General features: G+C 47.0%; 2 protein-coding genes across 3 annotated transcripts in view; one reads left to right on the top strand and one right to left on the bottom strand.

Moving 5' to 3' along the window:
• The first annotated feature begins 3,701 nt into the window (after positions 1-3,701).
• POLR3H (RNA polymerase III subunit H) lies at positions 3,702-10,775 on the top strand. 2 transcript variants are annotated; one of them, XM_054194914.1, is made up of 7 exons: positions 3,702-3,754; positions 4,140-4,267; positions 5,483-5,579; positions 7,214-7,300; positions 8,292-8,355; positions 8,996-9,203; positions 9,877-10,775. In XM_054194914.1, exons 2-7 carry the CDS (start codon positions 4,157-4,159, stop codon positions 9,928-9,930), a joined length of 621 nt encoding a protein of 206 aa, XP_054050889.1. In that variant the 5' UTR covers positions 3,702-3,754; positions 4,140-4,156; the 3' UTR covers positions 9,931-10,775. The 2 variants fall into 2 exon arrangements, with proteins under 2 accessions (XP_054050889.1, XP_054050897.1); XM_054194922.1 differs by lacking the exon at positions 3,702-3,754 and adding an exon at positions 3,755-3,861.
• Positions 10,776-11,949: 1,174 nt separating this feature from the next.
• The window catches only part of ACO2 (aconitase 2), a 21,108-nt gene continuing 18,922 nt past the window's right edge, over positions 11,950-14,135 (bottom strand). Inside the window, exons 16-18 of the mRNA XM_054194869.1 lie at positions 13,319-13,451; positions 12,882-13,003; positions 11,950-12,450 (exon numbers count right to left, since the gene is read on the bottom strand). Coding sequence (XP_054050844.1) covers positions 12,307-12,450; positions 12,882-13,003; positions 13,319-13,451 — 399 coding nt within the window. The 3' untranslated portion in view covers positions 11,950-12,306. The remainder of the gene's footprint in view (positions 12,451-12,881; positions 13,004-13,318; positions 13,452-14,135) is intronic.

Raw genomic sequence — 14,135 nt, 5'->3', positions numbered from 1 at the left:
CTGAAGGCTCTTGACGGAAAAGGCACAGGGAACTTGAAGTACCTTTAACTGGAAGGTGGCTCTGTGCCGCAGCAGAGGAGGCAGAGTCTAAAGCATGCAAAAATGATAAAAGGAGAAGAGGGGAAGCTTTGATCAGAGAGCGGGAGTGGGGGTGCCAGAGATGCCTGCAGAGACGGAAGCGAAGGCAGGAGCGTGGAGGACTTTGTACGTGAGAAGATACATAATTCCTTTGGAGTCAATCAAAGGAGGGCCAAAACAGTCTAGATGCAAATTACCACTCAGTTCCTCCACCGTCCCTGAACCAGTTTTCCCCGACAGCCACGGGGACGTGGGAGCAGAGGAGATATTAAACAAAATAATTTGGGGGTTCCTTTCATTTTCCTCACAGTTTCTGAGCCTTCAAGTAACTTCAAATAGTATTTTCCAGTTTCCCTGTACAATCATGAGAATGAGAAATGTCTGGGATTTTCTCTGAGTGACAGGAAGGCCCTTGTGCAATCTCTGGATTCCAGCAGCTGAAGCTTCAAATAAACCAGCAACCAAGAACTACGCTCCCAAATGTCGGAAAAGCCCCAATGCTGCTGAGAGAGACTCTGGAGACTTTATGGTTATGTATGAAAAGGTGCGTACAGGTGCTGCGGATTTGTGGCTATTCATTGTGTCAGTACTACTGGGGCAAAAAGAGACCAATCGGCAAAATGAGCCTGTTCTCACAATCTCCAACATCAAGATACCTTAGCCGCAGCGTCAAATACAGCGTAACTCTGAGCGCTATCAATAGCTGACTTGAGACAACACCCATGTTTTACGGGGCAAAGTTTGGCTTTGGTTTATATTTTTACGTTGGAGATGGTGCTTATGAAACACGGAATTCCTCCAGGGAGAAAACTGAGGTGGTCACAGAGCAACATCCGTCATGTACACAAAGGCCCAGGCACACGCCAGCTTGGGATCGGGGGCGGGGGGGTGTTACCTGCAGAGGGTGAGACTGGAAATCATTTCCCACAGCCTGTGATGTTACTGGTGGAGGCTGAAAAATTGCCAGTCAGGCTCAGCCCTCATGGTGTTTGTAGCCCGGTATCTTAAGGTGATGAAGCTCCTCTGACTGCGCGATTGCCAGCTTTCTCTCAGCTCATTTTAAGTCAGTTTCCCCAGGGTAGTATCAAAGAACCTGCAAGTTTCACCAAAATACGTAGCTGCATATAGAAGAGAGATCTTGTCCTTACTGAGGAACAGCCTGCAGCGTTCAGGCCTTGTTGGCGATCATAGAGCCAACAGAGATATATTCTGTACGTCCCCACCCCAGAAGAGCTTGCTTGGTGCCTACACTTTATGAGACACCAAAGACCCAACCGTAAGATGCAAGCCGGTACCGAGCGAGGCCTCGCAGCCCTGCTGTCCACACAGCTGGTTTTTGGGGCCTGTGGATCAGGCTGAAGGGAGATGCATCTGCTTCATATCGGGCATTCAGCAGCCCCTGATGGGGCATGGCTATTGGAAACATGAAAAACGTTAGCTCAAGGATGGGCTAGAAATGAAAGTGTGATACAGGCTGAGTTGGGGTTGTTCAGCCTGGAGAAGAGAAGGCTCTGGGGAGACCTTACAGCAGCCTTCCAGTACTTAAATGGAGTCTACAGGAAAGACGGGGAGGGACCCTTTATCAGGGAGTGTAGTGACAGGACAAGGGATAACGGTTTAAAACTGAAAGAGGGGAGATTTAGATTAGATATTAGGAAGAAATTCTTTACTGTGAGGGTGGTGAGGCACTGCCACAGGTTGCCCAGAGAAGTTGTGTGGCTGCCCCATCCCTGGAAGTGTTCAAGGCCAGGCTGGATGGGGCTTTGAGTAACTTGGTCTAGTGGGAGGCGTCCCTTCCCATGGCAGGGTGGTTGGAACTAGATGATCTTTAAGGTCCCTTCTAACCCAAACCATTCTATGATTCCATGATACAACTCTGTCCAAATTCACTTCTCTCCATCTCCAATGTTGTCCAAGGTATTCAGCCTACAATTCGCCTGAACTCCTGTCCCTATTTAACCTTACAGTTCTTTTATACAAAACCATCCAGAGCGATCACCTCGCCAATATCAACAGTGTCTAATTTCTGCCTCCTCATGTGATACCAAGGCTATTTCTTCCCCTGCTGTCAGAGGAGGGACAGGGTCAGGAACTATTCTCTCTTCTGGAAAAGTAGCTAGAGATACCTGCAAAACCTGCACTCCAGCTAAAGGTCAAACCTCGCACTGCCAGACCTGCATGAGGCCAGGACAGAACAGCAAGGGATACGGCACGTGTGCCAGCAAAACTGTGCTGTGCCGAGATTAGCGCAGCCCTGACTGTAGTGCAGGAGAAAAGAGCCTTTGTAAGGCTCCCTGAAGTAGGACGAGAAGAGCAAGAAACACTGGGGATTTGGGTTGAGGTGTTCTGATAGAGCGGTGTCTGCTGCGCTGGCAGCAGAGGTTCTTGCTGAGACGGTAGATGCCGCTCCAAGAAAAACGCTGCTCTTCTCAGGTGACAGGGGAAAACTTGTTCCTGGGCACCCCATTTAATACAAACACACCAAACATATGCAGACCAGCCATGTTTACTTAAAAAAACACCAACCAATCACCCAACAGATCCTGGTGAAACAGGAGTAATTGCAAAGAGATCAGAAACTTCCTGGCCAAGACAGGTACCTCGTTAACGAGATAGATAGCCACAGTATTTGCAACCTCATTTTCCCCTTCCCGCTCCAAGACTACTCAACATTTAATGGTTTCTTATCTAAACCACTCGTTACTGTCCCACTACATGCTGCTGGGGAGCGTGGGGGATGACATACTTAGCCTTTGCATCAAAGCCATTATGCTGACAGTGCAGTTTTGACTGTCAGGCAGAGATGTTTGGTTTTCCTGGCGCATCTTTTTTTAAACACACTTCAAACAACCTCCCTTCATTTCCCCCAATAAGTTTCAGACATTAGCACACACCCCTGCTTTCCACCGTCCCTCATGCTGCTTACCTCGCTGCAGAATGCACCAAGGCCTACAAAATCATGCCATGGGGATTTATTTTTTTTTTTAATTAGCACTCAGGATAAATTATTCCAGCTCTAGATGATGATAATTTGTACCTGATAATAACCTTGACCTAAGTATTGGGCAGTCACCACCATTAAGAATACCTTCCAGGCACAAGGACGGTTTTGCTGTATAGACAGGCAAACAGCTGAAGTATCAGCTCTCAGAGAGACATAAACTTTGATCTCTGCTGTCCTGTTGAGACTGAAGCTTACAAAAACGATAAATAAAAGGGCACTAGCTGCAATTATGGATTGTTTCTGGTTAATCAATAGCAGCAACACCAGAATACACCAGCCAGGAAAGGGGGGGGGGAGAGCTGGTACTCAGAAAGCAGCCCTGCGCAGGGTGCCCGGCTGCTGAGGGCCTTTACACGTTTTTATCGACAAAAACCACCCCCCTCACGGGCCCGGTCTCGGCCCCGCACCGGTAACGGCAGGTAACGGGCAGTAACGGCAGGTAACGGGCAGTAACGGCAGGTAACGAGCCGGGGCCCCGCCCCGCACTGAGGAGGGACAAAATGGCCGCCGCGGGGCGGGACGAGGCTCCGCTCCCCCGTCCAGTGAGCGCTCCGCCCCGCGTCAATCAGGGCGTGGGCCCGCCCCCTCGAGGGTGATTGGCTGAGGCGCCGGAAGTGCCGTGGCGGCCGGGGTAGGGCGCGGCGGGGCGCGGCGGGGCACGGCGTGTGGCAGGTGGGTGAGGGAGCGGTGGTGGCTGCGGCTCCGCTGTGTCGGGCCGGTTCAGCCGCTCCCGGCCTGCCCGCCGCGTTCCTCCGAGCTACCGGCCGGCGCGGCTGTTGGTGCGCTCCCCCTGCTCCTTACCACGGCGGCTGCCTGGCCGCTCACCCCCAACAGCGGTTGCGTGGCCGCCTTCCCACCCCCACCCCCCCTCCAAAGGCCGTTGCGCGGCCGCCGTCACCCCCCACAAACCCTCCTTTTGGGGGTAACTGCCCCACTAAGCTCCGTACAAGAGGTTGAGGTGGTTCCCCAGGCCCGCCCCGCATCGGTTGCTTGGGGGGTGTTGGTTGCCCTCGCAGTGCTCCCGGTTCCTGAGGCGCCCGGTGTCTTCTCTCCTCAGAGGCGCTCCCCGCCACCATGTTTGTCCTGGTAGAGATGACTGACACAGTAAGAATTCCTCCCTGGCAGTTTGAAAGGAAGCTGAATGAATCCATTGCGGAGGAGCTAAACAAGAAATTGGCCAATAAGGTAAAGCATGGGTCGTGTATAGGCTGATGCAGGCATCATATCATATCCCTGAGCAGTTCTACCTTTTATTTGTTCCTAATGAGATGTGTGGGTGAGGTATCAGAATAGTTCAGATGCGAAGGCCATCCCCAGAGACTGAAATATAAGAGACTATAAACAGACAGCCATGTATCATATGAAAGGGGACTTTTTTCTAATGGCTAATGCTGTAATGGGAGGATACTGAGATGCCAGATGGAGCAGAGAAGCATGGAAGGGAAGCGGGAGTGGCTGCTCGTTTGTGTGTAGAGTAGCAACCTGAAACACAGTCTGAAAAATGGATGCAAGCTAATCCATCCAGTGGGGGAATTTTTTAAAAGACCATCTAAATAAATGTAGAACAGTAATACTGGAAGAGAAATTAAGATCTTAATAGCAGACTTGGTCTGTGCTTAGTACTTGAAATACAGTGTAGCAGTAAGAAGTTGGTCTTCGGTGCAGAATATAAAAAAAGTGTTATGTCATGGACCAGGAGGTCACAGTTTCCCTGTGTGGCCTCTGGGACTGCGATTAGCATACGTCTTTCAGCGGGAGGCAGGTGCAAAACTCAAAATGCAGCTTGTGAACAGAGCTCAAAAGAGCAACGTGAAGTGATCGAGCAGATGATACAGACAGGTTATAAAAAGCAAAACTTTTCCCTCGTCCACTGATGACTAGTAGGTGCCTCAAATTTTGTAGGCTGTGAAGCTGTCTCAGAAGTGGCAGAGAAACCAAGAGTTCTCGTCCCTGCCCAGGGCTAATATAATGTAAGATAAAGGCAAGCCTAGGTGCTTCTGAAAGTATAACACTGGCAAAAAGTATGTTTAGCCTTTGGACAAGCTGTGGGGCTCGTGAATGATGTCTGTGGGAAACTGTTTTCTGTCTTGGCAGGTCAAGTTCTCTCACCTCTGACAGTTACCCCCAGGGTTTCTGTTTGTAGCGGTGCTCTTTCCAGTGCCAATGAAAACACATCCTCCCATAACACTTGAATGAGTTAGGGGTTCCCCTGCCGTGCAGTGTGGTTAAGGCTGGGGCTGTTGAACGAGTGTACCAAAATAGCCTCCCTCCCATCCTGCTGCCCCTCTGTTGATCTTCTTTTGAAAAGGTGCGCACAGTGGATACATTGGATGGTTTGCTTGATTTAACCTGGTGGGTTGCTTGATTTACTGCTTTTTAATTATTTTTTTCTTTGGGCAGGTTGTGTACAATGTCGGCCTCTGCATCTGTCTGTATGATATCACAAAGCTGGAAGATTCATACATATTCCCTGGAGATGGTGCATCACATACCAAAGGTATATTCTCGTTCTCAGTTGTGTAATTTTGCAGAACGTTAGTGATCTGGAAATGTAAACTGAGTTCAATTGTTAGGGAAAGTAAGCTTAAAGGAACTTACTGAAGTTCATAGCCTCAATTTTGTTCCTGTTAGGAGGGCAAAAGGAACATGGTAAACGTCTCTTTCCTTTGCATTTTTTGGGTAGAAATACAGCTTTAAATAGCCAGTCCTGTTTGCCTTCTCTAGCAGTCCCTCTCTGTTCTGTGGTTAGAGCCATATGTGTGGAATAAGGAAGGGGTTAATTTAATTTTAAATTATTAGAAACCTGCACATAGAAAATAAGTTGTATTAATTGTCCTGTGTTTGTCTAGTATTTTTTCTTTTTGAAGCTTATTTTCCCTAGCTATAGTGTTGAAACATGTTTCTAAATATAACATTTGCACAGCATTTGATGCTGTTTTCCTAGCTCGAAGTTTTGCTATGTTTTTGTTTGAAACTTAGACAGATCTGGTTCAGCATACATTTCTAGTGACTTTTTTTTAAAGAAAAGAAATGACTAATTTCTTTACTTTGACTTTTGGCAAATCTGTCTGAGTAAAAATTGGAAGTAAATACATAAAAGCAGATTTCATTTTTTTTTTTAGGTTAAAATAAGTTTATTTGAACTGGCAAGAGATTAATTTTTTCCTAACTTCCATTTTTAATGCGGAAGCATAGCTTGAGCAAGTGAAATGTTTCCAGTTAGAAGGGAACTGGACTGACTGTATGTGTCTCCCCTTGCCTAAATTTTAACTCCAACAGAACTCACTCCCTGCAAATAAAAGCTTCTCTAATACTGAAGGAGGACGGCAGGCTTTCTTGCTTGCTTTAATCTCCATTCTTTGAATTGTTCCTTGAACTGAAACAAGAGACTATATTCTGTCTGAGCTTGAGCTTGGAAAAAAGTCTCCTGTTTTCAGAATCTGGGGTAGCATTTTAATAAATCCTGGTAGTAACTCTTTTTTTACTATATTGCATGATTTTATGCAAAAGAGGAGCACGGGTAGCTAAAGCGATGTTAAATTGCTCATAAGCATTCTTTGGCTAAGCTTGTCTTAGTGTACCTTTTTTATAATTTATAAATTATGTTAGAAACATTTTATTTAACCTGGATGAAAAAAAAGCAGTTATATCAGAGAATCTTATTCACTCTGATAATATTTGATATCATATATTTAATTTAAAGGGAATACAGCATTGCTGACAAAGATAGAAGGAACAGAAATATTACAAGAAAGTATAATTTCAGCTGATATTCTTGGCCTCCTGGAAGCATTGTGCGGGAGTGCTCACACCAACTAAAGCAGATGTTCTGCTCCATGTTCTTCATCTATAGTTTTATTCTGTGAACTTGAACTCTTAAAAGCTTGAAGAGCAGAGAGCAAGAGGCTCATGATCAACAGCTGTCATAATTCATACAAAGCAGTTAGGAATCAGAACTCTTATTCCCATTTTTCTGTGTAATCAGTGCCTGTAAGGAAATTGTAAAAGAAACTGGGTTAGCATTTTAGAGGGCAGAGAGGATATGGGATTTTGTTTTAATGGCTGCCACCCTGTGGAAGGAGTATAGTTCACTAACATGGACATAACATTAATGATCTGTTTTCTTTTAAGTGCATTTCCGCTACGTGGTCTTCCATCCCTTCCTGGATGAGATTCTGATTGGACAGATTAAAAGCTGCAGTCAGGATGGCGTTCACGGTAAATTGCAACCTCCGATGTTAGGGACACACAAGCTGCAGAGCTCGTGGGTCTGTTGAGATACTGTGATTTCAAGTTGTATTTTGCATCTGCGGGCTGGGTAAAGACTGTTGCTGGCCTCTAGCGCTGCTCTGATCTGAGGGTGGTTGGTAGTTGGAGCCTGACAGTGGCTTCCCCTGCCCTCGTGGTTTTGTCTGCACTCCCCTTTCCTTTTGTCATTCATGTGCGTGCCCAAGAACAGGCAAGCCCGTCTGGAGGCTGGACTGGATTAGTTTTCTCACTTCAGTTAACAGAACTTGTTTTTTTTAAAGTGGTTGTATCAGCTCATGTTGGTCTGATACATCTTCCCTATAGTTCTGTGCAAATTCTCGATCGTTTCCTGTACCTGAAAACATGGCAGGGAAATGCCTTTGCGAGCACAAAGTGCTGTCAGATTCATGGAATACATAATTGATGAGTTGCTTTCCTTTCTTGTTAGAAGTATTCCATACAAGCGAGCTCCTCTGCTCAGTTGTTAAGTTAGGACAATAAGATTATCTTGGGTGTGTTTGTTGCTGAATTTGGGCATGTCCACGCTCTGATAAAATCCAACATGAAATCTCAAGGTGGAGGTGGGGGCTGTTCTAACGTTATATTGGTCTTTATTTAACATGTTATTTCTGTGATTTCTAAGCTCTTTTCTGTCACAGACCTCTATAGCATCTGACTCATTTCTTGGAACACTTTCATTTCCAATCCTGCTCCAAACAGCCTTTTCCTTTCCCAGCGGGCATGAAGACTGTGCCCTCTGTTCCTGTATGTCCTTTCAGCTGGGTGGTTGCTTTGCTGCCAACTGAAATTGAGCATTGTGGCTCAAAGAATAATTCCTGCGTGATCTCAGATGCTCTTCCTGAAAGAGGAAGAAAGAATCTAGAAATGCATTTTAGGAATGTCTGTGGTACATAATTTGCGAAGAAGCGTTTCAGTCTTAATCAAATTATTTTCTCCACAGTTTCTATTGGATTCTTTGACGATATTGTCATCCCACCAGAATCCCTGCAGCAGCCAGCTAAGTTGTATCCTTTGATCACCTTTGATAACTTTACTACTTCATTTCAAAAGATTGTGCAGTGCTGGCCCAACAGGCATTCACTGCTGCAACAATGAAGGTGCTCAGTGGCAGAAGCTAAGCTGTTGTGTCGGGCAAGTCCCGCAGACTGTTATCGCAGCTAGACAGGCCTCACGCTTATTAGGTTTTGCAGGATCATTGTGCTCGCTGATAGAAATGAATGGCAGTGTCCCCCGAACAACCACATTGTAATCCCTGCCTCTAGTCTTGGCTGCTGCTGAAGACAAAATGCCGTTTTTTCCACATCATGTAATGTCTAGGTACACGGTGTGTCTAAAATACTTATTTGTGGTAGGCGAGGTCGTCTTGGGTTTGAGGGGTTTTGTTTGGCTTGGGGTTTTTTTTTGTTGTTCTTTTGGGGGGTGGGGGTAACCGCAACTCTGCCTGGCAGCATACACCTAAAAGCAGGAAAATTGGAAACAAGGCAGGGGTCCTGGTCTGTGCAGATGATGAGCTGGGACAGCACATTGCGGTTTGAGAAATAGTTGTGAAAATGCTTTGAATTGAGTCTATTCCCAAAACTGTCAGAAAGGGATCTGTCAGGCAGAATAGTGATTGTTTCCCTCCTTAACCCTTGGTGTGGCCAGCGATGAAGCAGAACAGGTGTGGGTGTGGGAATATGAGACAGAAGAAGGGGCCCATGACCTTTACATGGACATTGGGGAGGAGATCCGCTTTCGAGTTGTGGACGAAACGTTTGTTGATACGTCACCGACAGGCCCGAGCTCTGCAGAGGCCTCCACTTCAAATGCCACAGAAGAAGTCCAGAAGAAGGAGGCACCCTACACTCTTGTGGTAACTATGTGCACAATTCATAGTGCCTTGTGAACGTTGTGGTTTATTCTATGTCTAAAAAAGCATCCCTTTCACAAGGAACTGATTGCTTTAAGCCAACCATGAAGCAGACTGAGTCATAAAATGAAAGGCGTGGAAAAGGGGAGAAACAAGATTGTTCTTGTGGTGGCCCTGTGTTTGCTGTGGGTTTTCATTGGAACACATTGTGGTTGTTGGTGGAGTTGCCCCTGGGAGGCTGATTTAAAGCAGACTGCAGATGCAAGATCTGCGGGCAGGAGCGAGCACACAAGGAGCAAGGAGCCAGGAGAGCCACATGAAGGTTTACACAGCAGCTAAACAACCTTTCCCATGCGGTGGTTTGGCGTTAAGACCCACCTGAGTACAGTGCAAGAGACAGGCGGATCTAAACCAATGAAAGCTGTGTTTTCTCACAGCTGGAGTGTGTTGGGACAGTGGAGAGGTGGAATGAGCAAGTGCTGGATTTTTCAAGTGTTGAAGGTTTGGTGTAGTGTTGATAAGGTTTAAAGGAGTCTGGGCAACTGCTGGGCAAGCTCTGATGGTGGGGCAAAAAAAAGTGAATACCTCAGGGGGGAGAGATTTTACATTTTTATGCATATACTCCTGTGTTCTCTGTGCAGTTTATAATTGCGCACTCTCTTCTCTCTGCAAACAGGGATCGATCAGTGAGCCAGGCCTGGGCCTCCTGTCGTGGTGGACAAACAGTTAGCTGCAGTCAGAGCCTGCTCCGCAAAAAGTCTTTCCGGTGGATATTTGGGGGATTATGGGATCCTGCTGGTGCTCACTGCTCCTCTGAAGCTGAATGAGAAATTAGACCTGCCATTCTCTGTTTCCCCTTCAGCTTCCAACCTGCCAGATCCAGACAGTCGCTTTCAAGAAATGTCTTCACTGATCTGTAGAAGTGAATTTACAGGCACAAAAAAGCCTTGAGCGCAGCAGCAACAAACTCAGCTGGAGCTTTGGTCTCCTGCCTTGGAGGGAAAACTGGGGAGGTCTTTACTTGCCTGAATAAAGAAGGGAGTTGACTTCAGTGAGTGAAAGCAGGAGAGAATGCCTGTCAAGACGGATCACTCCCTTGGGCCGAGAGCTTGATCTCAAGAGGGGTAGAAACCTGCCGTTCTTTTGATAGGAAACTGAGAAGAAACAGCAAAAGACTGGAGTTAATAGAGGTGTGGTACTCTGCAGACCTGGAAAACGCTGCTGCTGGGAGGGCTGGGGAGGTGATGGTAAATATTCTAAGAATGGGAACCTAACCCATGGATGAAGTCAGCCAAAGAGAACTGGTATGACAGTGGTTTACCAAAAAGTGGCTTAGGCTCTGTGAAGATGACTGCTGTGGAAGGCTACAGGCTGCTTATTACGCTGGATGGAAATACTTTATTGGGTGGGCTGTATTTATGTAGAATGAGCTAAACTTTGCAGGAATTTGACTGAAAATACATAATTATGAACTGAAATGGACCAAGGCTGCTTTGAGCAAGTTAATACACCCCCACTAACAAGTATTTAAGACCAGAAATGGAATAAATAGTAAGAACCACACAGCCTGCCTTCCTGTACAATTTGTGGGGAAACTACTAGCTTCCTGCCTAGCAGGAAGGAAAAAAGTTGCCTCCTGCAGTTTGAGCTACTTGGCTTTCAAGGCAGACAGTGTTGAGACCAACACTTTGCTCTGCTCTAACAGCCAATAACAAACAATTGCCATCACCCTCCCTGACAGCAGTGAAAGGAAAGGGGGGAACAAAACAGGGAGTAAAATCTATGCAGGGCCCGTTGCCAAGCGAGTGATGTTGCACATAATTACAAAGCCAGCCACGTTTGGCAGGAAGGGACTATAATTCCCTGGGATAGCGGGTCTGCTTAACCTCCAACTGAGAAAACAAAGCCTGAGTCACCAGCACCCTCCCCGCAGCGCTGTTAGAACCCCTTAATTCTGAACTGTTACTCCTGGTGCATTGCCCTAATTAAAAGGGAGCCTAGAATTCTTTAGATTCACATAGTAACTGAGGTCCATCTGCGCAAACAATAAGCTTACTGAGTGCCGGCTATAGAGCGGTAGCGCTCAGACATGCAATCAAGCTAGACATGGTGGAAACAAACAGCTACAACCCCCCCAGCTGTTTGTAGAGGTGGAAGTTTGGGAGAAGCCAGTTAGAGCCTCACCAAACAGCGAGGCTTCCACACAGATTGTGTCTAGGGACAGGAAACAGCCCAGGTACCTCCAAGGAGCTGTTGTGCTCAGCTCTCATTTCACGGGGTTGGAGCTCCCAGGAGCGTAGCAAGGCGGTAGCCAGAGGGCTTTACGTGCTGATCTAATGAGATGCTCCTCAACAGCAGGCTCCTGTTGTGGAGAAGGCAAGCTGTGCTTGAGGAAACTAGTTTACTGCACAACACCAGGAAAGCGTATAAGTCACTTGCTCCTTGCAGGTTTGTCATTGCTGCAGTAGCGTCACTTGTCCTGGACATGAATGTAGTTGGGAAGGCAGCAACAGTCATGAGTGTGGCCTGCAGCAGGTTAATATCAAGGGATAAACAGTGCAAGACAGCTGTGAGGGCTCTTTTTTTAACCATGTGTTTTTGTGCACAGCAGTGATTTCCAGAATAATAACTGGGCAGGTACCATCTTGTATCTCCAAGAATTTCTTTCCCACCCTCCCAGCAACAGTGAGAGGGGAAGCAGGGGCTGAAGAGGAGAACTGTGAATATACAGCACGAGGGAGGCAGAAGAGATGGTCACATTCTTTATTTTAATTTTATTTCTTTAGCCATCAGTAAAACAAATGGGCAAGAAAACAACCAACTGAGCAGACAAACCCACCTTAGCTGGTTATTTCCAAATATAAATAACTGTGGGACAACCAAAATTGAGCCAAAATAGAAAAAGGGAGCTGGGAAGTTTAAAAGACAAAAGTAAGCCTAGCCACACTCCCTTTTCATAGTGTCAGTGAAGAGGAAGTGCCATAACAAAAAGGAAGCTATGGTTACATTTGATCAGACATTTATTCCAACAGTAGGCATGGAATTGCACTTTCATGAAAATGCCAAAGCTGAATCGAGTCCAGTGCACTGGGGGCATTGTGCGCACTTAGCTTGATTTCTGCTGCAGCTCCTTCATTCTGTTCAGGGCACTGCCAGCTTGAAACCACTCTATCTGCGACTCGTTGAAGGTGTGGTTCAGCATGATTGTTTCTTGGCTCCCATTGGGATGCTTGATGATGCATTTCAGAGGCTAAAGGAAGAAGACAGTTTTTATTTCCCTCCCCCGCTTCTCTTTCAAGGGAGCAAGTTAACCGAAGCTTCTCACAGTAAAATTCCGACATGTTTTTAAAGGGTTGAAAATGGAATATCATAGCTCAGGGTGGGTCTTAGCATAGACTTGTGGGTGCAGTTCCTTCTAGGGAAGCACTCATGCTTATGGCAACAAGTCCAGGAATTCAGAATGTCATACCAGGGTTTCTCTTAACAGTTCAGAATAACGCAACCTGGTTCTGACCTGCTCTCTAGCCCCCTGGACCACTGGTCAGTGTCTCACCTGGCTGGCAGGTCACGCAGCCCACGGGTGCCTGCGCTGCTTCAGGCCCTGAGGACACAGCTCCACACTGTTCCCCGTCACGGCCACATCCCTGCCCCACCAGATGCAAAGACAAGAGGCCCGGTTACCTTTCCAGGTGCGAAGTCTGCCAGCCCCACGATGCTTAGTTTGTCCACAGGATGAATCTTGTTGTAGTCTGCTGGATCAGCGAAGGTGAGCGGCAGTAGACCTTGCTTCTTCAGGTTGGTTTCTGCGGAAAACAAACCACCAAGCACGCTTGTAACAACGCTGCCGCAGGGCATCAGGACTGCCTTCTGGCTGCCCAGTGCTTCTCAGAATAGTATTCCAGCAACAATTACTATCTTTGTAGCAAAATCAGCATGCCCACCGTTTGTGGCATATCTAACTAGATCTGTAATAGGATTCCTGACCAGAGGGACCATGGGATCTGCCAGTAGATGGGGTCTGTGCCCATAGGTGTTGAGCCCTGGGGCAAGGTGGACACTGCTTCCACCCAAACCAAACACATCCTGTTTACACACGTCACAGGGGAAACGCCACTCACCGTGGATCCTGGCAAAGCTCTTGGTGATGATCACCCTGCCCCCCAGATGACGTGGCTCCAACGCAGCATGCTCCCGGCTTGATCCCTCACCGTAGTTTTCATCCCCAATAACTGCCCATTTGACACCCATTTTCTGTGACAAAAGAAACAGATTTACATTTCTGCAGTCACCCAACGTGAGGAATTAATAACAAATACCCACCCACCCTCTAATTTCAGTGCTACCCTACTGACATTGCTGTGCCATCCCTTTTCCCAGAAGGGTCCCTTGGTTCTGAGGAAGGCCAGAAATAAAGGAATTAAGTGCTTCACAGCAGTTAGGCACTGCCATCCTTCACTAATGAGGGCTGAGGAGGATTGCCCTTGAGACTCTGAGCAAATCCTTGCTGCCACCTTTCCTTCCATGGTCCTGTGCTGGAGCCGCTTTCACACCAGCCATAATCCCTGCTCTGCTTGTGGAAGCAGTATGGAAAACTTTAAATTCTATCTACTGGAAGAACCAATCTGAGACCGCTGCCAAGCTGTCCAGACGGCAAAAGGACATTTCTTGAGGTTCTGAGCCAAGTCTTAAAGAATGAAGGGGACAAGATTAGAATTTATTTTAACATTAGACTAGTCACAGGTGAAACGCTCCAGGAGGGAAGACTGAGCTATGGTCTGATGACACCCGTGCCTTGTAAGGGGTGCAGTGCCTAAAGGAGTTCTTCCCCCTTCATCTATGATTTCTGGTCCCTCTGGGTCACCCGATTCTCCTCCCTGTTCCCCATACCAGGTAGGGAGAGAATCTCCTACAGGACCTGCCACCATCAGAGTAAGT

The sequence above is a fragment of the Rissa tridactyla genome, chromosome 1, assembly GCF_028500815.1.
Source record: "Rissa tridactyla isolate bRisTri1 chromosome 1, bRisTri1.patW.cur.20221130, whole genome shotgun sequence".
Classification (NCBI taxonomy): domain Eukaryota; kingdom Metazoa; phylum Chordata; class Aves; order Charadriiformes; family Laridae; genus Rissa; species Rissa tridactyla.
The sequence above is the reverse complement of the archived record's forward strand: the minus strand, read 5'-3'. Positions and strand labels throughout refer to the sequence as shown.

Coding starts and splice junctions, on each gene's coding strand:
- POLR3H (XM_054194914.1), top strand. CDS start 4,157: ATGTTTGTCCTGGTAGAGATGACTGACACAGTAAGAATTCCTCCCTGG. Junction 4,268..5,482: donor ACAAGAAATTGGCCAATAAG/GTAAAGCATGGG, acceptor TTCTTTGGGCAG/GTTGTGTACAATGTCGGCCT. Junction 5,580..7,213: donor TGGTGCATCACATACCAAAG/GTATATTCTCGT, acceptor TTTTCTTTTAAG/TGCATTTCCGCTACGTGGTC.